Here is a 25,651-nt window from a genome sequence, read left to right on the forward strand (position 1 = left end):
GCAATGAGATACATGACCAGATAACCTGTTTTAATGATGTTGGTTGAGGGATAAATATTGGCCAGAACATTAAGAGAACTCCCATTCAAATAGAGATATGGGACTTTTATGTCCTCTGCAGATGGGGCCTCGGTTTAACATCTCACCTGAAAGGCGGCACCTTGCGACACTGCAGCACTCCCTCAGCTCTGCACTGGGAGTATCAGCCTGGATTTTTGTGCTCAAATCTCTGGAGTGTGACTTGAACCCACAACCTTCTGACCCAAAGGCGAGGGTGCTAACCTATTGAGAAAATGCAGATCTATGGGAAAATGTAGCTTGAAAATCTGTGACAATCACTACCATTCAAAAATCTTCACACGAATTGAACTATAATTTCTCATTTCGGTTTTTATTTCGATCAATTTCTGGGTCCCCGCCCTTAGGGGGTGAAGCGGAAGGTGCAGCCTCAGCTTCTCACAGGAAAAGCAGAATTATTTCAGCGACTTTTCCACGCCCTAAGTTGAGAAGTGCCCTTAGAAAATGAGGAAAAGGATTTCTAAAAATCGGAAATCGGAAAGTATGGTGTGCACTTGTTAGGTGGGGTTTTTTTTACAAATTAACTTCCTATCAAATTGCTTTTAAATCTGAGTTTTAAACCAGATAATTGCAAGTGTGATCAGATCACTCCAGACAGCGTGAGCTACAAAGGGACCATCAAAGCAACTGGGTTATTTACTATTTTAAATGAAAGATTAGAATTCAATTTAATTTAAATGTTTTTAAATTAAATCGGTGCCAGAGAGATTTTTCACGGACCCGTACGCAGATACCTCTGTGCATAGATTATAGATTTATATCCACATCTTCCTCAGAGCGGGATTCATATCCCTTACATTTATTTTGACTATCTTAGGGCTTATTTAAGACTTCCTGGGGCCGCCAACAACCCAAAATCCGTGTTGGTTAAGCAGAATCCAGGCTGTGGCGGGGAGGCAAGTCCAAAGATTGACGGTGTACAACTTAGTGCATGTGTTAAAATATAATTTAGGGTGGGGAGGTGGGGAAGCAGATGTCAGTGTCTGCGGGAGTTGGAGCTGATGTGAATGTCAATGCGTGGAGTGTTTATCGGGACAGACACACACACACACACACGCTGTTTGTTTGTTTTAAAGGAGGGGCTTGTACAGTGTAATCTCCACCCCCAGCCTCAGTGTGTGTGAGTGAGTGAGTGTCTGCGGCTCCCGGTGTCTCCCGTCAGTTACACTGAAACAGAAACAGACAGCGGCTCCTGCTCCTGCTCCAGGTCCAGCTCCTGCTCCAGCTCCTGCTCCAGCTCCTGCTCCAGCTCCTGGTCCTGCCCGCCGCCGCTCCTCCTGCTCCTACTCCGGGGAAATATGTGTGTGGAGAAAGACAGCTCCGACTGCCCGCTCTCCGGCTCCGGCTCCGGCTCCTCCGAGGAGATCCAGACACTCAACGGCACCGCCAGCGTGGGCACCGCCACCGCCGCCGAGGCGCCGTCCAGCCCGGCGGAGAAATTCCGGGCTCTGTACAGATTGCGCCCTCACATCGCGGCGGGGGTGCTGAGCTTTGGCTACGTTGTGAACTACATGGACCGGTACACCGTGGCAGGTAAGAGGAGAGGCAGAGAGAGGGAGAGGGATTCCCCCTGGGACATCCGAGGGGAACTTGTGCACCTGCTCTTAAACAGGCAACGCACCTCTCCTGGGGCAGCGATCCGGGATCACCTGCACCCAGCAGCGCCTTGTCATCTCATTGAAAGCTGTAATGTGCCTTTAGAAATCAACACTGTCAGTTTATTGGTATTGGATATTATAGGGGCTGTTCTCCCCCCTATTCGGTGCTGCCAATAGTCCTTGTGGTTGTGTTCAGGATTAATTGGTTGGCTGGTTTATGGAGGGATATCTCGCAGCATGCGGTTTTCCCCCCGCCGCCGGGAGCCCTGGATTGCAGGATCCTTTTCCCTCCTCGTCCCCCCCCCCAGCCGCTGCACCTTTCCCTGTCAATCCAGCGAGGGGCACAGTCACACGGCAGATGCCCACGGGCAGTGCCAATCCAGGCAGCTAGCTCATCAAGGTGGTCCCATCACCCGAGCAAGCCAGAGCGGCTCGCCCCCAGTTTGCCCCAGGCATCTTACATCGGTGCAAAGACCCCCCCTTCACCTCCCGACACCATGTATCCGAGTGTAACTGGCCCACAGTGTTCCTCTGGGACCGGTTTTAGTCAGTGTCTGTACACAGGTTGTCTAAAACCACCAACTCAGATGTCAGCTCCTGTCAGGACCACCTACTTCCAGCCCCCAGTTGACCGCAGACCCCCTCACAGTAACACTGGAGCAGACTTCAACCTGTCCAAGGCTGCTCGCTACAAACAGGGGGTCGTTATAGGGTGGATATTATGGTATGGCCAATGGATACGAAGTACTTTGCTGCTGTCGTTTCTATTTTCAATCGTTCATTCCCAGTGTGTCCCCTGTGTACAAACAGCGCCGAGGAGCCCACCAGGTAATCCACAAAGGCTGGGTGACAATATATGTTTTTGTTTTATTGCATCAAAACAACCTCAACCTAGAGAAATAAAGAGCTAGTGATTGGTATGTAGGAGGGTTGGTCACTCGGGGCTAATATTGACAAGTTGATGAATTCTAATGGTATTTCCCCATCTTAATATCTTCCCGATTCACTAAAGACGCCGAAATGGAAGATACACAGGGGCCCTGTGAGAAGTAGTTTAAATAGATTACCATCACTAGCTGTAAACTACCATCACTGGCTGTAAACTACCATCACTAGCTGTAAACTACAATCACTAGCTATAAACTACCATCACTGGCTGTAAACTACCATCACTGGCTGTAAACTACCATCACTGGCTGTAAACTACCATCACTAGCTGTAAACTACCATCACTAGCTGTAAACTACCATCACTGGGTGTAAAAACTTCCCATTGTTTCTATTCCCCATTAATGAACATAAACCCGAGCTAGCTTCCCCTTTAAGACGGGTTTCTCTGAGCCCTCATTACAGGACTTGCCCGGGTACAGTTATAAACCTGCTTAAAGGGACCCCATCCCATTAGTGACCGTCCTACCCAATCTCAGTAACTTAATGATTCAGCCCCGAATGAGAAGCCTCCCCGTCGACGGGGACCATATAACAACTGCCCCAAACACTATTGCCCAGAACTTGCTGCCAAAATAACGGCGAGTTTAATGGTCACACCGTTATTAGTGTGTAAATCGTCCAGCAACTTGTGGCGAGGAAGAGGTAGCTTGTGAATTGCAAATCGGCACAAGTTGCTGGACAATTTGTGTGAGCCCCGTGAACACGGCAGCTCGCCCTCAGCCTCCCCGTGAGTTTGCTCCATTTACACATTCATTCCGCAGAAAGTTCGGCGTCTATAATAGATCTTAACAGCGTCTTTTTAATGAGGTGATTTATGTTCCTGTAATATCACTCCACCTCTCTGACCCAGAAAGGGAACAATTGAACCTGTGGAGTTTCATTCCTACAAGTAGTAAATTGTTCCCGGAGGTTTTTAAAATTTAAATTAAAAAAATATTTTTTCTTTTTCTTTCTGTCGCTTTGCTCTATCTCTCTTAATTCAATCTTTCTCTTTTTATTTCTCTTTCGGTACTGATTTCACTCTAATTCACCCTATTTCCTTCCTCTGTTTTTGTTAATCTATCTTTAAACCTCATTGGTTAAGGAGATAGACCGTTGGTCCCATCATTCACCAAGGTCCCAGGTGTCCCGTTGCCCTCTCTGTGCTGTAAGCAGTGTGCACTTCCAGCAATTTGCGGGAGAAAATGTTTTCGAACTGAAGGTTGAGGGAAAACGTCTAACTAACAGGATACATCATGCTCCAGCAAAAACTAGGCCTGTATGTTGCCTTTACTGTGATAGTGGATTGGCGGTTAGGATCAGGTCGGCCATGATCTTATTGAATGGCGGAGCAGGCTCGAGGGGCCGATTGGCCTACTCCTGCTCCTATTTCTTATGTTCTTATGCTTGTTGTGTTATGATCTCTCTTAAAACTGACATAGACACTTTATGAGGTATTTGGTAGGCACAGACTAGTGGGTGTATGATGGTATCAGTAGGCGGTACAGGTTCAGCGCAGGCACTACAGTATATCCACATTAAGCAAGTCTGTTTGAACAATTTAACTGAGGGTTTGCTTCTGTCAGGCGACCTAAGTGACCCGAAGCAAGCACTTGCAAATGCATTGTGAATATATGTTGGCTTCAGAACCAGGGCACGATATCTTGCACATGCAAATGTACTAAAGTGCGAGATAGCTGAAGCACAGTTCAAGCAATTAAACCACACACAGAATGTATCATAAAATTACCTGTTTAACTCGACTGAATTGGTTACGAAGTCAAAAAATCACCACCATCATCTTTGAAGGGGATGGAGTGTTGGGGATTTGGTCTGCAGAGATGGTTAAATCAGCAGTTTGGGGAAGAAAGTTAAAAAAAATATTCAACTAAGACGGCTTTAAAGAAGGAAAAGAAGTTCATCGGTGAAAGTGCTTCATCTCCCAAACTGGTGCAACATGAAAACATCGTCCTCATTTCTATTCCCAAGCACAGCAGTTACAGGCTCTTAAGAGACGGGCGGTTGGGTAATGTTTAATGTACACATGCTGTTCACACAGTAGTATATTCCACTGGGGAGAGGGGTAATTGTATATTCCACTGGGGAGAGGGGTAATTGTATATTCCACTGCTGGGGGGAGGGGTAATTGTATATCGCACTGGTGGGGAGAGGGTAATTGTATATTCCACTGGTGGGGAGAGGGGTAATTGTATATTCCACTGGGGAGAGGGGTAATTGTATATTCCACTGGGGAGAGGGGTAATTGTATATTCCACTGCTGGGGGGAGGGGTAATTGTATATCGCACTGGTGGGGAGAGGGTAATTGTATATTCCACTGGTGGGGAGAGGGGTAATTGTATATTCCACTGGGGAGAGGGGTAATTGTATATTCCACTGGTGGGGGGAGGGGTAATTGTGTATTCCACTGGTGGGGGGAGGGGTAATTGTATATTCCGCTGGTGGGGAGAGGGGTAATTGTATATTCCACTGGTGGGGGGAGGGGTAATTGTATATTCCGCTGGTGGGGAGAGGGGTAATTGTATATTCCACTGGTGGGGGGAGGGGTAATTGTATATTCCACTGGTGGGGAGAGGGGTAATTGTATATTCCACTGGTGGGGAGAGGGGTAATTGTATATTCCACTGGTGGGGAGAGGGGTAATTGTATATTCCACTGGTGGGGAGAGGGGTAATTGTCTATTCCACTGGTGGGGAGAGGGGTAATTGTATATTCCACTGGTGGGCAGAGGGGTAATTGTATATTCCACTGGTGGGGAGAGGGGTAATTGTATATTCCGCTGGTGGGGAGAGGGGTAATTGTATATTCCACTGGTGGGGGGAGGGGTAATTGTATATTCCACTGGTGGGGAGAGGGGTAATTGTCTATTCCACTGGTGGGGAGAGGGGTAATTGTATATTCCACTGGTGGGGAGAGGGTAATTGTATATTCCACTGGTGGGGAGAGGGTAATTGTATATTCCACTGGTGGGGAGAGGGGTAATTGTATATTCCACTGGTGGGGAGAGGGGTAATTGTATATTCCACTGGTGGGGAGAGGGGTAATTGTATATTCCACTGGGGAGAGGGGTAATTGTATATTCCACTAGTGGGGGGAGGGGTAATTGTATATTCCAGTGGTGGGAGAGGGGTAATTGTATATTCCACTGGTGGGGAGAGGGGTAATTGTCTATTCCACTGGTGGGGAGAGGGGTAATTGTATATTCCACTGGTGGGGAGAGGGGTAATTGTATATTCCACTGGTGGGGAGGGGGGTAATTGTATATTCCACTGGTGGGGAGAGGGGTAATTGTATATTCCACTGGTGGGGAGAGGGGTAATTGTATATTCCACTGGTGGGGAGAGGGGTAATTGTATATTCCACTGGTGGGGGGAGGGGTAATTGTATATTCCACTGGTGGGGGGAGGGGTAATTGTATATTCCACTGGGGAGAGGGGTAATTGTATATTCCACTGGTGGGGAGAGGGGTAATTGTATATTCCACTGGTGGGGAGAGGGTAATTGTATATTCCACTGGTGGGGAGAGGGGTAATTGTATATTCCACTGGGGAGAGGGGTAATTGTATATTCCACTGGTGGGGAGAGGGGTAATTGTATATTCCACTGGTGGGGAGAGGGGTAATTGTATATTCCACTGGGGAGAGGGGTAATTGTAAATTCCACTGGTGAGGAGAGAGGTAATTGTATATTCCACTGTGGAGAGGGGTAATTGTATATTTCACTGGTGGGGAGAGGGTAATTGTATATTCCACTGGTGGGGAGAGGGGTAATTGTATATTCCACTGGTGGGGAGAGGGTAATTGTATATTCCACTGGTGGGGAGAGGGGTAATTGTATATTCCACTGGTGGGGAGAGGGGTAATTGTATATTCCACTGGTGGGGAGAGAGGTAATTGTATATTCCACTGTGGAGAGGGGTAATTGTATATTTCGCTGGTGGGGAGAGGGGTAATTGTATATTCCACTGGTGGGGAGAGGGTAATTGTATATTCCACTGGTGGGGAGAGGGGTAATTGTATATTCCACTGGTGGGGAGAGGGGTAATTGTATATTCCACTGGTGGGGAGAGGGGTAATTGTATGTTCCACTGGTGGGGAGATGGTAATTATATATTCCACTGGTAGAGAGAGGGGTAATTGTATATTCCACTGGTGGGGAGAGGGTAATTGTATATTCCACTGGTAGGGAGAGGGGTAATTGTATATTCCACTGGTGGGGAGAGGGTAATTGTATATTTCACTGGTGGGGGGAGGGGTAATTGTATATTCCACTGGTGGGGAGAGGGGTAATTGTATATTCCACTGGTAGAGAGAGGGGTAATTGTATATTTCACTGGTGGGGAGAAGGGTAATTGTCTATTCTACTGGTGGGGAGAGGGGTAATTGTCTATTCCACTGGTGGGGAGAGGGGTAATTGTATATTCCACTGGTGGGGAGAGGGGTAATTGTATATTCCACTGTTGGGGAGAGGGGTAATTGTATATTCCACTGGTGGGGAGAGGGGTAATTGTATATTCCACTGGTGGGGAGAGGGGTAATTGTACATTCCACTGGTGGGGAGAGGGGTAATTGTATATTCCACTGGTGGGGGGAGGGGTAATTGTATATTCCACTGGTGGGGGGAGGGGTAATTGTATATTCCACTGGGGAGAGGGGTAATTGTGTATCCCTCTCCCATGTCAGTTTGACCTGAAACAATGTCGTATTACAATGTCCGTGAGGTGAAATGCTCTTCTCAACAAGTGAGACTGAACACGCAATCGATTGTAAAGGGCAGGCTGAGTCTAGCACTCAGTTCTTCAAGTCTGAAAGCAGACCAGCCGGGAACAGATCATGGTCATAATCTTTGCCTTTTGAAGCTAAGTGGTATATGGAGACATTGCTGAGTAAACCCGTGGAGAATGTCATTGCAGGGGAGGAGTCACTGATACTGCTCAGGCTGGTGAGTTGTGTGTGTGTTGAGTGTGTGTGCAAGTGAACGTGTGTGCAAGTGTGTGTGTGTGTGAGTGCGAGTGTGTGTGTGAATGAGCGTGTGTGCGAGTGTGTGTGAGTGAACGTGTGTGTGACTGTGTGTCTGTGTGAGTGTGCGTGTGTGCGAGTGTGTGTGTGTGTGAACTTATGTGCGAGTGTGTGTGTGAGTGAACGTGTGTGCGAGTGTGTGTGAGTGCGAGTGTGTGTGTGAGTGAGTGTGTGTGTGAGTGAACATGTGTGCGAGTGTGTGTGTGAGTGCGAGTGTGTGTGTGAGTGAGCGTGTGTGTGAGTGAACATGTGTGCGAGTGTGTGTGTGAGTGCGAGTGTGTGTGTGAGTGAGTGTGTGTGTGAGTGAACATGTGTGCGAGTGTGTGTGTGAGTGCGAGTGTGTGTGTGAGTGAGCGTGTGTGCGAGTGTGTGTGTGAATGAGCGTGTGTGCGAGTGTGTGTGAGTGAACGTGTGTGTGACTGTGTGTTTGTGTGAGTGAACGTGTGTGCGAGTGTGTGTGTGTGTGAGAGTGTGTGTGTGAGTGAGTGTGTGTGTGAGTGAACATGTGTGTGAGTGTGTGTGAGTGCGAGTGTGTGTGTGAGTGAGCGTGTGTGCGAGTGTGTGTGTGTGAGTGAACGTGTGTGCGAGTGTGTGTGTGTGAGTGTGTGCAAGTGTGTGTGTGTGTGAGTGCGTGTGCGAGTGTGTGTGTGTGCGAGTGTGTGTGTGTGTGTGCGAGTGCGAGTGCGTGTGCGAGTGTGTGTGTGCGAGTGCGAGTGTGTGTGTGTGTGAGTGAGCATGAGTGAGTGTGTGTGCGCGAGAGTGCCTGTGGTACTGACAGAGTTCCAGTGTGAACACTTAAATTGGATGAGAAAATGATGTGTATTATTTTTGATTATCCTGTAGCAGCAATAGATTCAGTAGCTGTTGGCAAAATGAGTTTTTAGACAGTTTTTCCCCATTCATTTAATTGAAAGCTGCTTGAGGTGATCTTGATGCAATCGCTCTGAGTCAGTTGGTTAAATACATATCCCAGTGTGGATGTTAAATACACAACCCAATTTGATGCCTGGTTTGTGGTGAATTAGCTGATGTCATCTGGAGTGGCAATTGGGGCGCTACAACTGGGGTCTGTCCCCAGGCCAGGGAGGGAAAAGCAACCACTTCTTATCACTGTCCTGGACAGTGTTCACTTGATGTGGTTGTTGGGTGAGAGCAGAACTGGGGTCGGCTGTGAAGCTTCACACATGGAAAATAGTCACTTGGGGTTCTGGGGTAGCCCAGTGCCCGAGATGAAAGAATATAATTGGAAGAGAAATAACAAGAAAGCACTAATTAAAATGACCATTAACTGGCGACCGCACAAATGTTCATTTCAAATCAATCAGCAACATCTAAGTACTAAACCTGATATAGAGCGGGAAGCCAATAAATAGATTAGAACAATAAGGTGTGAGCATTTCCCTGTCAAGTGAACAAACTTTGCAACAACGACTGATGTTCCTGTTGTGGTCTCTGGCCTCTGGACGGTGCCAGGCATGCAGACTGGATGGTGGCGGCAGTAAGTGAGTTTACAATGGGACTGTGAAAAGAATGAGTAACTTCTGACACAATAATCATTGTGGGCCTCGCACCGATTTATTTCGTGAATGTATAAGGAAGTCGGTTATTGTTGAGAGAAAATTGAATTACTGCCCAAGATTAAACTGTTATTTGTGGGAAGAAAATGGTGGTGGGGGGGGGGAAGGGAAGAGGTAGCTTTGTGTTTAACAAGACGAAGGATGTCAACCCTGGAGAGTGAACCAGCTTTCTACTTTGGCACCTAGCATTGACATCAATTAAAAGACAAGAAGACTGGCATTTATATAGCACCATTCACAGACACGATGGGCCGAAGGGCCTCTTTCCGTGCTGTATAATTCTATGACTCTATGACAACCTCAGGGCATCCCAAAGCACTTTACAGCCAATGAAGTGCTTTTGAAGTGTGGTCACTGTTGTAATGTGGGCAACGTGGCAGCCAATTTGTGCACAGCAAGATCCCACAAACAGCAATGAGATAAATGACCACATAATCTGTTTTAGTGGTGTTGCTACTGCCAGGGAGGTATATAAATGCACAGTAAAGTTCCTTTTGACTCTGTCACAACCTTAAAAACAAACTCAGAAGAGCATGTCCTACTGTGACAGCATATATTTCTCCAATACCAGCCAGCCATGCGGTCTCTCTGTGAGGTTGGCAATTAGTGCTGATTTTATGGCCAGTTTTATGATGTGGTCTTATACTCACTAGGGACTGCATTGAGTTGGCCCAGATCATTTCACTTAGGGTCTGATAGCCATTAAAGAATAGATTTCATAGGAACATAGCAATTGCTCGAGGAAGAAAGACTAAGATCCATCTAGTTCACCTTCTACTATCCTGGTAGTCACATGACACAACGATAATGGAGTTGTTGACTAATCACAGCGATCAATTTCTGTCAATGAGTCTACAACAGACTCCGACATGAGGCGAGGGAAACTCCAGTGGTGGAGAGCTTTGGGAACCATAGGTCCTAAGTCACCTGTTTCTCCCGAGCCTGCTACACTCATCACATCATGCATCAAATTTCTCATGCACTGTATCCCAAAATGTTATTTTTCATTCCATTCCAGCAATCTGGGTTGGGTTTGATCCCAAGTCCTAGATGCAAAGAGACAGTAAATAATAGTGCTAGCTAGACCCTTTAAATTATTTTACATTATCTGCCCTTTCCCTCTTTCATGTCCCTCAATATCATACATGGTGCGCCAGTAGAGAGGGCAGAGACATGGCCTGTTTCTGGGACTCTGTCTGTAGTTGCTCGCTGGGACATCCACGGGAGCCACGATGATGACTCCAATAGAATTGAAGACCACTTAGTCTTCAATCATTACCTTCTCTGCAAAACCAGGGCACAAATTATCCCAACAGGGCATCGGGACAATGAACAGAAGTGGCAACAGTCTAGGTCAGGTTGGGAAGTGTAGATCACTGTACCTTTCGACCAGTCACCCGCCTGACATGAGGTGTGCTAGAAGGTTCTTCCAATTTAAATGCATTTTGGGAGTTTGGGAATGATTTTACTTCCGTTCTTAGCTGCAATCAAACATCTCTGCAATGACCAACTTAGAGACTTAAGTGCTCTGTCTACAGATAGTTACTATGGGTAGTTTTATAGGAAGATGATTACTATATACAACTGGTTCCGTACCTTGTCTCTGTCTATAGATGATCTTGAACACAGTTGACCCACCTTTACCGAAGGATCGCTAGACTTATTTTTTTTTCCCGAATTGCTCTCCTTCTCCCTTGCTGTGTAACAGCAGCCATGTACCACCTCGCTGAATGGCCTTCGTGTTCAATCCTGGAGAGCGAGTGTTGGCAGGCTATTCCACCATGTAGGCATCACAGCCAAGCCCGTCCTCCACCAGCAAGCACACACTCACAGCTTCAGCAGGGGGTCACTAGACAGTGATTGGGAATGGGAGCACCAGCTGATTATAGTCCCTCTCTGGCCTCGGACACTGAGGCCAATTCTAATGTCCCAACTACACATATTTATTGAAGGATAAATAGCCTCTTCTAGTCCTGGACTTGCCGGATTGCCTATCCATTTTATATGGTCTTCAAGGCAGGCTCTGCCATTGTATTTGTGTTTTTAAGTGTTCAGTTAAAGCCTTCACAGGTCTTTTTAACCATTTGATTACTGAGTGCTCTTTGGATATTTGCAGATACCTTTTTGTCAAGTAACAATTACTCATAGTTTTGGTCTTATGTGAATATACAGAGGGGAGCGAGCACTAGGACACAGTTCTTGTTCTTTGGGTTTGACCCAGCTCAGAGAGGTGCCCAGTTCAACGTCCCTGGCACAAAACTGTCCATAACCCACTATCAGAAGGACCAGCCTCAGTGAAAGAGGCCAGGAGGACACCAGTGGAGATGTTAAACCTGTGCAGTCGCGAGTCTTCGAGCCAGCTTGCCAGGTTATAGTGGGAGCTGAAACGTGCAGCTTGCCTGAGCTGTGTGGGGTCCATACTGGTGCGGAAGAATGTTGTACATTCCCAGCCCAATACAACATTCAAAACAAATCACAGGAAACCATAAAACACTCCTTATCTCCTCAGAAAAACACAAACTGGATTTTTTTTCTTGTGCATAAATAATTATGTATTGATCAAAGAAAGGAATGGTGTCTGAGATGCTTCAAAAGACAACACCATGTTCAGCATGATCCCCACCAAACTCAATTTAACAAATCGTTTCCTTTTTAATTCATTCTCGGATGCGGGCGTCGCTGGCAAGGCCGGCATTTATTGCCCATCCCTAGTTGCCCTGAGAAGATGACAGTGGACCTTCTCCTTGAACGGTTTGATACAACTGAGTGGCTTGTTTGGCCACTTCAGCGGGCAGTTAAGAGTCAGCCACGATGGTGTGGGGACTGGAGTCACATATAGGCCCAGACCGGGTAAGGACGGCAGGTTTCCTTCCCTACAGGACATGAGTGAACCAGTTGGGTTTTTACGACAGCCGACAGCTTCATGGTCACTTTTACCGACACCAGCTTTATTTTAAAACTGAATTCAATTTCTCAAACTGTCATGGTGGGATTTGAACTCACGGTCTCTGTGATTATTTGTCCCGTGACACAACCTCTACTTGACTGCACCTCCTATCATTGTTAGATTGCAGCTTAAGATAGAACAAAGTCAATTTCCACGTTTAATTGTTTCCACAGCAAGAGGCTTTTGAACAATCATCCCACCCAATACTAAAACAAGATTAATACCGCACTTTAATTACATTTGTTCCACTATTTAAAATGGCAATATGAAACGACTGAATTGTTGTCAAATGTATCTTTGGCAGTCCATTGTAAGGATACCCGACTGTACGGTGTGGTACCATTACCCCGACTGGGATCCAAGCAGGCTGTTTAGCTGTCGTTAGCTTGGACTACATCATGTGGTTCATGAGGTTCATGGGGAGTCCAGAACCAGGGGTCACAGTCTAAGGATAAGGGGTAAGCCATTTAGGACTGAGATGAGGAGGAATTTCTTCACCCAGAGAGTGGTGAACCTGTGGAATTCTCTACCACAGAAGGCAGGGACAGGGTACTGAATTTGGATGATCAGCCATGATCGCATTGAATGGCGGAGCAGGCTCGAGGGGCCGAATGGCCTACTCCTGCTCCTATCTTCTATGTTGCTATGTTTCTATGTTCTAGGGATAGTTCGGACATTGTCCGGGGCATTTCTGATCTGCTCTACTTCAGTTGCTGTCAAGTATAAATTCACACTTTTCACAATTGACCCACTTAATTGACCACTTAAAAGAAATCTTGCTCTCGGAACAGCCCAGAGTGACTCTGCTCCAACCAAGCGTTGGTAATTTTTTTCGCTTGTGTCTGATGTGACGAGCAGTAAAAATAGCTGGAATGTGTAAACGCACAGGTTGCAAAGCTCTTTAGTTTTACAGCGTGTTACTGTCAGATCGTTTCATGTAATTTTGGGGGTGAATTTTTAGACTCTATCAAGGTGAGGAATTAAACACTTCTATTTTGGGTACCCGGTGGATTGTGTGGAGATTTGCCAGGACAGTGAGCAGGGCTAGGTATAGAATAAAGCTCTTGCTATACAGTCTCAGCAATGTGCCCCTTAGTCTCAACTTGGTACAGCACCTCCTACAGCAGCAGCGTGAATCTTTCACTTTCCACAAACCATCTTTATGGTGTCGCTTTTGTACTTCACGGCTTATCTGTTCCTGTCTTGAGAGAGCATGACATTTCCCTCTCTTGACACTCTGCTTTTGGGAGACAGTGTCTGTAATGCTGGGCTGGTCTGCTCTGCCGTTGAGTATGGAAGCCCACGAGGGGAACATAGGAACAGGAGTAGGCCATTCAGGATCCATCCAATCGGGTGGCGATATATTCCCGCGGGAAGGCGGTGCGCCGCGTTGATGGACATGTCGGGTGGCCAGTGGCGGGAGCGTGGGGGCGGGGCAGTCGGAAGCGGAAGGTCACGTGACGAAACCGCCAGGAATATGTCCAACCCGAGTTGGCAACTCTCTTAGAAATATAAAAACAGGAGGAGGCCATTCCGCCCTCGAGCCTGTTCCACCATTCAGTTAGATCTCGGCTGAGCTGCCCCTCAACTCTATTTACTCACCTTTGCTCCATATCCCTTGATACCCTTTCCTAACAAAAATCTATTAACCTCAGTCTTGAAAATTTCAATTGACCCCCCAGCCTTTAAGGGGAGAGATTTCCACTGCACTTTTTGTGAAAAAATGCTTCCTGATTTCACTCCTGAACAGCCTGGCTCTAATGTTAAGATTGTGCCCTCTTGTTCTGGATTTCCCCAACAGAGGAAATAGTTTCTCTGTATCTACTCTATTGAAGCCCTTTATTATTTCAAAGACAAGTGGGGTCTGAAACAGACACATACTGGTGTTCCCAGATGCCAAGGTGGTTCCACTTTGGAGTGCAGCCGACTACTTACTACTTAGGCAGTCCCTCGGAACCGAGGATGACTTGCTTCCACATTAAAAATGAGTTCTCAGGTGACTGATGAGTCCAATGCGGGACCTACATTCTCTGTCACAGGTGGGGTAGACGGTGGTTAAAGGGGTGGGTGGGTGGGGTGCTTGGGTTGACGTGCGCTCCTTGCGCTTGGCTTCCGCTTGCTCCCGGCGAAGAGACTCGAGGTGTTCGGCGCCTTCCCGGATGCTTCTCCTCCACTTTGTGCGGTCTTGGGTCAGGGATTCCCAGGTGTCGGTGGGGATGTTGCACTTTTTCAAGGAGGCTTTGAGGGTGTCCTTGAAGCATTTCCTCTGCCCACCTGGGGCTCTCTTACCGTGTCGGAGCTCCGAGTAGAGCGCTTGTTTTGGGAGTCTCGTATCGGGCACGCAGACGATGTGGCCCGTCCATCGGAGCTGATCGAGCGTGGTTAAAGCTTCGATGCCGGGGATGTTGGCCTGAGCGAGAACACTGACGTTGGTGCGCCTATCCTGCCAATGGATTTGCAGGATCTTGCGGTGCATCTGCCGTAGTGTAGAAGCCCCTTGAGTGACAGAGTGGGCATTTGTGTTGTGGGCCCACAGCCACTTGCAGCTGTTTTGAGGATCTTTGCGGGGAAAGAGAAACCTTTCACCCCATCAGCATAGCTGAATTGGATCACAGGCCCCATAGGTGAAAGGGCAATGGGGTAAACCGCTAAGTCACCCGGGCCTAGTTAGATCATGTGTAAGAAATCACACAACACCAGGTTATAGTCCAACAGCTTTATTTGAAATCACAAGCTTTCGGAGCGCTGCTCCTTCTTCAGGTGAAGTGGAGAAATGCATAAAGACACAGCTTATATAGTCAGAGAATCATGTCAGATGTTTACAGGTAACCTTTCCAACTGCTATTTATCGCACCTCGGCAGAGAGATAATCACAGCAGTCAAAGGTGTGAATGGTGTCCAAACAGGTCAGTCAGGGAAACATTACATCAAAGAACAATGAGGTGGGGTCACAAGGGGTCAAATATTGCAGATGCTGGGGTCTGTATGAAAAACAAAAAAACAGACAAAAAACATTTTTTTTGGCTGGAAATCACAGCAGGTCCAGCCGCATCTGTGTAGAGAGAACAAGCCAATGTCGACTCGAGCCTGGATGACCCTGCATCAGGTGGGGTTACATGTAGCGTGACATGAACCCAAGATCTCGGTTAAGGCCGTCCTCATGGGTGCGGAACTTGGCTATCAGTTTCTGCTCGACAATTTTGCGTTGTCGTGTGTCTCGAAGGCCACATTCTGGAGCGAGTTAGGCTGCTTGCAAGCCACCCCCTCGGGAGAAGCGGGTTGCCAATTTCAATGGCCCAGAAATTCGGGTCGGGGGCTTCCCACGGGTGCAAGCCCCCGACCTGCACTTACCTAGCGCGCCGGCCGTTGAGCTGTGGGCCCGCATGGGATTCCGATCCTGGGCCTCCTCCAACTGCCGGCGCGCAGTGCTTGCGTATCCCAGGGGCGCAGTTAGTCCGATGCGTCCCCTGGGATCACGTGGGCCATGGAGAGCCAATGGTAGCAGGGAATGCTTCATTCATAAGTTTGACAGGAAGAGCTGTCAAACCTATAAATACTATAAGCCCCAAAACATCACTAAAACTTCAAATACATTTTTTAAAAAGCATCACATTTTTAAAATAACTATAAATTACATGAAATAACTATTTTAAGCAATAATTTAAATTATTGAAAACATTAATTACATTTTCTAACGGGGCTAAAAATAAACTTACCTTTCTTTAAAGTATTTAAAAATAATAAACCTGTGGAAAAAATGTTTTAATTTTAATTAATTCACCACTTACCTTGTTAAAAGCAGGCCTTGCGCCTGCTTTTTAAAAGTGTAACTGCTGGAGACTTACCTTCCCGGGAAAACCCGCAAAAAAAAGGTAAGTTCGATGCGCACGCGCTGCCTCTCCCGCGCACGCGTTCCACCTCTCAACCCCTTCTTTCAGGGGAACGGAAGTTCCGGTTTCCCGCGCATGCGCAGTGCATGCACGAAACCGGCACTTTTGTTGTGCCTACGCGTGAGTACCCCGTGCGTACTTACGCGTTAGGACCCGAATTTCTGGGCCAATATGTTAATCACCTATTGACAGCGATATTAACATGGCTTTTGGAATTTAACTGTGGGTTCATGGGTTTCCCGGAACTCACCAGTGAGGGCAAGGTGAGAACACAACGGCAATTGAGGGGGCTGAAGACATGAAACAGAAATATGCCAATAGGTACTGAAACCTCACACCTGCTTTCTTGCCTGATTGTGTGAAAGGCTTTGTTCACAGTGCTCGTGCTGAGAGGTGACTTTCACAAATTTGGAGTTTAATTTCACAACTTTGGAGGTTTGTACATCTGATCTCCACTTTGGAGCTGTGATCTATCAGATCAGCATTGGTGCCACTTATGCTGTTTTACTTTGGACCTCAGTTGAGGACCAAGATGATCAGCAGCATCAACAGCACCAGAAGCAGCAGGAAGATCATCAGCGGGAGCACCAACAGCCTGCTCCTCAAAGACCTGCCGCTCCACAGGAGAGAGAGGGGGTGAGCAGGGAGGTGCAGTTCGCTGAAGGCCATAACCCCAACACAGGGTCTACAGGCAGAGGATGAGCTTCCTCGACATGTCGGCTCACCAGTGTCTCAGGAGGCTCAGGGTCTCGTGTCAGGTGGTGGCAGACATTTGCAGCCTGCTGGACCAAGACCTGCTGCCAGTGGCTGTCAAAGCCACGACCGCCCTCGACTTCTTTGCCTCTGGATTTTTCCAGGACTCTGCCGGAGACATTTGCAGGACCTCGCAGTCGGAGGCCCACAAATGCATAAGACAGGCAACCGATGGCTTGTTTGCCAGGGCCGGCAATTATGTCAATGTTGCCACCAATGAAGCCAGTCAGAGTGAGCGGGCGCTCTGTTTTGCGGCTCTAGCTGGCTTCCCGCAGGTCAGGGCATCATCTTCCTGTAATTAAGGCACCCCCAGATCACCCAGGGAGATTCATTAGCCGCAAGGGCTTCCACTCCATCAATGTGTAGCTGGTGAACAACCGCAAAATGATGTTTATGCAGGTGTGCGCAAGACTCCCGGGCAGCTGCCATTATGCTTTTGTCCTGCAGCAGACCACAATCCCTGATCTCTTCATAGCTCAATCAAACTTACTGGCCGGCTGCTTGGAGACAAGGGACACCCACTTAAAATGTGACTGACACCTGTGAGGAACCCAATCAATGAGGCCCAGGAGCAATAGAATGGAAGCCATATGACAACCAGGTGTGAGCAAGCCATCGGCGTGTTGAAGATGTGCTTCAGGTGCCTGGACAGATCTGGAGGTGCCTTCAATAGACACCAGCCAGAGTCTCCAGGATGGTCGTGGTGTGCTGCGCTCTGCACAACATTTGCACAGCAGTGAGGTTTGGACGTGCAGGAGGAAATAAGGCGCAGAACACAGAGCCGAGGAGGAGGAGGAGGCAGCAGAACGTGATGCGGCCAAGGCACCAGCTCGCTGCTCGGGATGTGTTCATTATTGCGAGGTTCACTTAGGTTCCACCAGTTCACCCATCTGACAGCCACATGCAAAAGCTTCTTTCCCCCCACCCCCCCTCGCCCAGCCCCCCCACACCTTTCCCCAACGCAATGCAGTCCTGCAAACAACCAAGCCCCCCTTTCACAGCCCCCATTGCTCGGCGTCTATTCTTGTCTTACCTTTCATCACAAGTGAAAAGGCCACTTGCTGGGCAACAACCAAAAATGGAGCAACACGGGAAAATGGTGGAAACAAATAATATTTATGTGGCTCAACAATAAAACAGAAACATAGCAATCTAACATTGTGTAACACATCCATGTGCAACTACAAATCTTTACTCTTTCTCTTCCTAGCACTTCCAGGTGGTGCAACCCCTGTGGCTTCAGCAGAGGTAGAGGCAGGCTGCTCAGATCCCTGCTCCGAGCACTGAGATGCTCTTGGCTGACGTCCTCGGGGTCAAATTTCATGTAAAAATCCAGCCTTCAGTCACTGTGTCAGCCGTGACCCAGTGGGTAGCCCTCCCCACTCTGAGTCAGAAGTTGCGAGTTCAATGTCCCACTCCAGGGATTTTACCACACAATCTAGGCTGACACTCCAGTGCAGTACTTGAGGGAGTGCTGCACTGTCGGAGGTGCCGTCTTTCAGATAAGACGTTAAACCGAGGCCTTCTCAGGTGGATGTAAAAGATCCCACGGCACGACTTCAAGAAGAGCAGGGGAGTTCTACCCTAGTCTGGCCAATATTTATCCCTCAACATCACAAACAGTTGATCTGATCATTTATCTCCTTGCTATTTGTGGGAGCTTGCTGTGCGCAAATTATCTGCCGCATTTCCTATATTACAACAGTGATTACACTTCAAAAGTAATTGGTTATAAACTGCCTTGGGACGCACCACAAACAGTAATGTGATAATTACCAGTTAATGTTTTAGGTGTAGGTTGATAGGTAAATATTGGCCAGGACACCAGGGAGAACTCTCCTGCACTTCTTTGAATAGTACCACGGGAACTTCTACATCACCAAAATGCGTTTTCATTTCCTGCTGCCAGATATTGATATTGATATTGGATTCGGAAATAAATGAATTGTACATTACAACAGTAAATGCAAATTGGCTGACTGGATTCTGACTGATCCCAGACAGTATGTAAACTCTTGGCAATCCCCTTCTATCAAAATGCCTTATCAGGTATTAAGACGGTGTGTCAATATACTGTGCTCATTTAGAACTCATTCCCTCAGGAGCTAATATATCTGCCAATATTTTAAGTCAGTGTTTCCTTGTTGTCCAATGTGCGGTTTACGTGGCTGATGTCCATGGTCGTGTGCTGCTCTGTGCAGCTGCAGGAACCCGGATGCCCTCCTTCGCTGGGTCAGGATGCTTCCCATCAAGGACTCTCCAGATGCTACTTTGGGGGTTTCCCTCTCCCTGTTCTGTGCACGGCTGACTGCTGATAAAAACATAACTAGCAATTTTCCTGCCTCTCCTCCCAAGAGCAGATCAGGGTTTGTCTGAACTTCAGAGTGGGTCAGGCGTCTTCTGGCCCACAGCCCCGTCAAACCATCCATCCCATTCATTTCAACAACTCAATCACAACAAAGCCTACGGGAAACCTTGAACAAAAGCACCGCGCGCGGCCAAGATTTCTATAGTTAGTTTTTACAGTAAGTGTCTTAATTGGTAGTTTTACTGGAATCCTATGATCACCGCTTTCCTGTTTTTGATATTAAAGGATTGCAATCCCTATAATCCTCATATAAAAACAGAAAATGCTGGAAAAACTCAGCAGGTCAGGCAGCATCTGTGGAGAGAGAAACAGAGTTAACGTTTCAGGTCGATGACCTTTCGTCAGAACTGGAAAAAGCTGGAGATGGAACAGGTTTTAAGCAAGTGTAGAGGCCGGAAAAGGGGGGAGAAGAGGAAAGAACAAACGTGAAGGTCTGTGGAAGGCAGGAGAAATTAAATGACAAAATGGATGATGGTGTGAGGCAAAAGGAGATGGTAATGTGACAAATAAAGAAACAAAAGTTGGGTCTAGAAGAGGTGTAAATAGGAATAGCAGAATCATCAACGGCTGCTGTCCGAAAAAATGGGGGCAGAGCTTATGATTTGAAATTGTTGAACTCGATGTTGAGTCCGAAAGGCTGTAAAGTGCCTAATCAAAAGATGAGGTGCTGTTCCTCGAGCTTACGTTGAGCTTTATTGGAGCAGCACTAGCTTAAAACCTGTTACGTCTCTAACATTTTCCAGAACAGTATACGGGTTTGTTCTAAAACATCTTCCTGGTGTTTGGGATACCCCGGGATTCCGTCAATAGGTATTAGGGTGGGTGCTCAGAAATTCCTGAACAAAGTCAGAAAGTATCTGAAAGCATCCGCCAAGGGGGAGATGATGAATTTGATCACTTGGGTGGGTGCTGTTTCACAGCCGACACAATCCCACTCCAGTACAGTGACCTCACCAGATCTCAGCACTGGGGTAAGGGTGCAGTCACGGTATAACTGCTTTCGCACAGACTCCACAGTTAGTATAAATACAGCCTGAACCTGGAGTCCGCGCATGACCTGAACTCCTGGAATGAAGCAGAGTGAGACTCCCTAAAGAAAGCAAGAACTTGCATTTATATAGCGCCTTTCACGACCACAGGCCATCCCAAAGTGCTTTACAGCCAATGAAGTACTTTTGAAGTGTAATCACTGTTGTAATGTAGGGAAACATGAGATGATGAATTTGATAAATTGGGTCAGATTATGTCAGTCAGAATAAGGTCCATTCTCTGCATCTATCTCCTGGACCATCTCTTCCTTATGTCTTAAGCAAATTGATGATGAGCTGCCCAGTTAGATGTTATGTGCCTGTGAGATCAGTAAAACCCAATGCCCGATCTTCCTGGATGACGTTTGAACACTTCATACCATTGGGTGGTGAAGACCCAACACCTGACTCCAATGTAACAACAGAAAATGCTGGAAAAACTCAGCAGGCCAGGCAACATCCGTGGAGAGAAATAGAGTCAACGTTTCAGGTCGAAACCCTTTGTCAAGACTATCGTACCTGACTCCAATGGACTTCTGATGGTGTAAGTTCTCCAAATTCTGCATTTGGAATCAGTCCCCACATAGATCAGCCTTTACCTCGGAGATGGGTTTACACTGAGAAGATCTGGATAGTGCACTGCACACAGCCACTGGAGTCGTGGATATAACCGCCTCCTGCCAGTGCCAGCTATGGCTCAGTGGGTAGCACTCCCACCTCAGAGTCAGAAGGTCAGTGGGTTCAATTTCCCGCTCCAAAGACCTGCGCACATAATTCAGGCCGACACTCCAGTGCGGTGCTGAGGGAGTGCTGCACTGTCGGAGGTGCCGTCTTTCGCATGAGATGATAAACCGAGGTCCCATCTGCCCTCTCAAGTGGATGTAAAAGATCCCATGTCACTATTTCGAAGAAGAGCAGGGGAATTCTCCCCGGTGTCCTGGCCAATATTTATCCCTCAACCAACATCACTAAAAGCAGATTATCTGGTCATTTGTTTCATTGCTGTTTGTGGGAGCTTGCTGTGCACAAATTGACTGCCACGTTTTCTACATTATAACAGTGACTACACTTCACAAAGTAAAACGCTTTGGGACGTCCTGCGGCTGTGAAAGGCGCTATATAAATGCAAACGATTTCTTTCCCCTTATCAGTACCTGCAGTAGAAGCTGCTATTTAGCTACTCTCGCATCGTTCCCTGACCCAGTTTATGTGGCAGTGCCAAGATTTCCTCTTGGGCAATATCAGCTACCACTGAATCAAATTGATGTGTTTACTGTGTGGCACGTTGAGTTAGATCAGTCCTCTCACTTCTTGGACTTGGGTTAGATTTGTTCCGGTGCGATAAAAGTCTTATCTCCCTCCTGGCTGTAGGGGCTCTATGAGAAATGATAATGGGTGGTCTCCATACAGCCAGAGCTGGGTTAGTAATACTTGGTGCCCCTTCACACTCCCGTACAACCCCCCCCGCCCCGCCGCCCAAGCCATTAATGCACAAACGTTCATTAAAATACATGAAAAACTAGGCCCGAAGAATGTTTACACACTGTATTCTTAATAAAGGAAATCATATCACAATATACTGCGCTTAAAAGGCACTGGTCCAACGGTTATATGTAGTTTTTCTGTGAAATGGTGAGTATTACTGGTGTAGAACCCATATTTAGCTGGTCACTGGGCACAGGTTCCCCAGGCCCATGCATTCCACCCTTGCAGCCAGCTCTTACTGGGCATAAGTCAGTCCTGTGTAAAATTGCCCCAACCTGGTTTAAATTGGCTACCTCATTCCGAGAGGCCACCATGATGGCTAGTGTGGGGTTTGGGGGGAAATAAAGGAGGTTAGAGAGTTAAAGGACATTGTTGGGGCAGAGGAGAGTGAACTCTACTCTATATTTAACCATGATATGCCTGACCTTGTATTGACAGTGGTGCCCGAAGTGAGAAAATGTTCCATTTCTCAGTGCTAACAACCCTCAACTTATAGAATCTTACAGCGCAGAAGGAGGCCATTCGGCCCATCGTGTCAAAGAAGTCTTACTCCAATTATATAGGGCCTCGGTGAGACCACACCTGTAGTACTGTGTACAATTTTGGTCTCCTTACCTAAGGAAGGATATACTTGCCATAGAGGGAGTGCAACGAAGGTTCACGAGATTGATTCCTGGGATGGCGGGACTGTCGTATGAGAAGAGATTGAGTAAACTAGGCCTGTATTCTCTTGAATTCAGAAGAATGAGAGGGGATTTCATTGAAGCATACAAAATTATTACAGGGCTTGATAGGATGGATGCTGGGAGAATGTTTCCCTTGGCTGGGGAGTCTAGAACCAGGGGCCACAGCCTCAGGATAAAGGGTAGGCCATTCAGGACTGAGATGAGAAGAAATTTCTTCACACAGAGAGTGGTGAATCTTTGGAATTCTCTACCCCAGAGGGCTGTGGAGGCTCAGTCATTGAGTATATTCAAAACAGAAGTCGATAGATTTCTGACTAGTAAAGGCATCAAGGGATATGGCGATAGGGTCGGTGAATGGAGTTGAGGCAGAAGATCAGCCACGATCATATTGAATGGCGGAGCAGACTCGAAGGGCCAAATGGCCTACTCCTGCACCTATTTCTTATGTTCTTAGAGCTATCCAATTAGTCCCGCTCTCCTGCTCTTTCCCCATATCCCTGCAAGTATTTTTCCAATTGCCTTTTGAAAGTTACCATTGAACCTGCTCCCACCGCCCTTTCAGGCAGCGCAATCCAGATCCCAACAACTCGCTGCATCAAAAAAGAATTCTCCTCATCTCCGCCTCTGGTTCTCTTGCCAATTATTGTAGAGCTGTGTCCTCCCGGTTTGATAAGCATAGCGGCCACCAAATGATTTAAGAAAGTGTTTTTCCTGAGTGTGCCTGTCTGATTTGACTTATGGAATTACACTTAAAACCCTATTATACCAGAAGGGGAAATGTTAGCAAGGGGCAATCCCACTGTGAGTGACAGTCCCAAGGTGAAACATAGCAGTGTCAACTAGATCAGATATCTCGATAAACGGACTCAAATTTCCCTGTAACAAATCAGCAAAGGAGCTGATCCTCCCTAATTTAGAAACTCGGCACAAAGTTCAGTCATTAGTTGCAGCCACTCCAAAGATATTTCCTGTCAACAGATTTTTATTTTTGTTGGCACTCCTTTTTAAGCCACATTTCCTACCACAGATCTTTGTCGATAGTGGCAATTTTCAGCGACAGAACTGTGTCCTGGCTGTGAGGGAACCCGGTTTGGCCACTCAACCAACATCATTAAAAAAAAAACCACAGATAACTGCTGTATGTGGGATCTTGCTGTGCGCAAATTGGCTGCCGCGTTTCCTGCATTACAACAGCGACTACACTTCACAAAGTACTTCATTGATTGTAAAGCACTTTGGGACATCCTGAGGCCAAGAAAGCTGCTATAGAAATGCAAGTCTTCCCCCCCCCCCCCCTCCACCCCACCCAACCCAACCCACATGTGACATCGATGGAAGGATGATTGCTTTACACTCATTTAGCTGCAAATTGTCAGCTGTGTTTTAAAAGATTTCCGTTCCTCCTCAAATAGATGTGGGTTATATCAACTGTTAGAACATCCCAGACAAATTTACTAGCCCAGCCACGCTCCTTGATAGGGTACTGATGGGATTGCCAGCCCAGGCACACTCAGAGGAGGAGGGCTACTCATCTGCCGAGACCCCTTCTTGTTCGATGCGATCCTGTCAATTATTATGTTTTTGCCATTTTGATTGGCTGAAAGAAGGGCTTTAGAACTGGGTTCTACCCAATCATGCTTCTCTCTTACAATGGCTCCCACCTCCTGACTGGGTGTTGAAAGCAGGGATTCCCAGAGACAGAGGAGTTCTCATACTGAGAGGCTGTTTCCCCTGGCTGGAGAGTCTAGAACTAGGGGGCATAGTCTCAGGATAAGGGGTCGGCCATTTAAGACTGAGATGAGGAGGAATTTCTTCACTCAGAGGGTTGTGAATCTTTGGAATTCTCTGCCCCAGAGGGCTGTGAATGCAGAGTTTTTCAGTATATTCAAGGCTGAGATCGATAGATTTTTGGACTCTAGGGGAATCGAGGGATATGGAGATCGGGCGGGAAAGTGGAGTTGAGGTCGATGATCAGCCATGATCTTATTGAATGGTGGAGCAGGCTCGAGGGGCCGTATGGCTGACTCCTGGTCCTAATTTTTATGTTCTTCTATTCTCCCTCAACCTGCCTGTTGATTAATGGGTTAAAGAGGATCTTTCTCATGGAGGTAATGTCGAGGAATAGTGGTATGAAATTTCCTTTGATATCAATACAGAAATGGGTTACTCGGCTTTGAGGTGTCGAAGTGGTGAAGGATTGTTGTTGAGGTATATACCTTCCAAAAGAAACCTGTATCCTTGATGGCCTTGTGGCATGGAATGGCCTATTCAAAAGGACTTGTAACCTAAAGATTCTCTACATGGTGAGTTCTGGAAATTGGTCAGACCAAGAGGAAATGTAGCATGCTCCCATAGGGGAGGAGGCCGTTAGTAAGTCAACCAGGGCAAGTATCACAATGGTTTTGACAGCAGCCTAAGAACAAAGAATCCGTTTAATTATTCATTCTTGGCATGTGGGGGTCGCTGGCAAGGCCGGCATTTATTGCCCTAGTTGCCCCTGAGAAGGTGGCGGTGAGCCGCCTTCTTGAACCGCTGCAGTCCGTGTGGTGAAGGTGCTCCCACAGTGTTGTTGGGTAGGGAGTTCCAGGATTTTTACCCAGCGGCGATGAAGGAACGGCAATTATATGCCTAACTGGTGTGCAACTTGGAAGTGCTGATGTTCCCTTGCACCCGCTGCCCTTGTGTTTCTAGTTGGTAGGGGTCGCGGGTTCGGGAGGTGCCGTCGGAGAAGCCTTGGCGAGTTGCTGCAGTGCGTCTTGTCGATGCTACACACTGCAGATACCGGTCTTTTGCTCGGAGAATGGTGTGGGAGGAGAGAGGAACCTGGAGGAGAGAAAAATAAAACACAAAAAGGGGAGAAATAGAAATTTATATACACTCAGAGCTTCATTTTTCAAGAACAAAAATGCAACTAATTTTAAAATACTAAGCAGAAAATTCTGTCTTTATATTCTGGTTCTCTAAAGAAATTTTCAATCCATTGATTTTTTTTCCTTCCCAACAAAGTAATTTATAACCATTTATAATTGATACAATATATTAATTATGCATTTGTTCTGCCAGTTTTCCTTTTTTATTCTCTAATCCTCCAACCTCGAATGGTTTAATACTCTATGAATTTCGTACAGAAGCTGACTCAAACGAATCCGAATTCAATCCACACTGAGACTGGCACTTAAGAGGAACATTTTTGTTCAGTAGATTATCGGGACAAGTTTATTTCCCGACAGGGAGCAGAGCTTCACATTGGCTTTTATGGCAGGAGTGAAAGTCAG

General features: G+C 47.0%; 1 protein-coding gene across 1 annotated transcript in view; it reads left to right on the top strand.

Moving 5' to 3' along the window:
- Positions 1–680: 680 nt before the first annotated feature.
- Positions 681–25,651, top strand: part of LOC147102049 (sphingosine-1-phosphate transporter SPNS2-like) — a 122,377-nt gene continuing 97,406 nt past the window's right edge. The window contains exon 1 of the mRNA XM_085964197.1: positions 681–1,611. Within this exon, the coding sequence (XP_085820323.1) occupies positions 1,377–1,611 (235 nt within the window). The 5' untranslated portion in view covers positions 681–1,376. The remainder of the gene's footprint in view (positions 1,612–25,651) is intronic.

Source organism: Somniosus microcephalus, chromosome 22 (genome assembly GCF_052327205.1).
Source record: "Somniosus microcephalus isolate GS21.2 chromosome 22, FLI_Smic_1.0, whole genome shotgun sequence".
Classification (NCBI taxonomy): domain Eukaryota; kingdom Metazoa; phylum Chordata; class Chondrichthyes; order Squaliformes; family Somniosidae; genus Somniosus; species Somniosus microcephalus.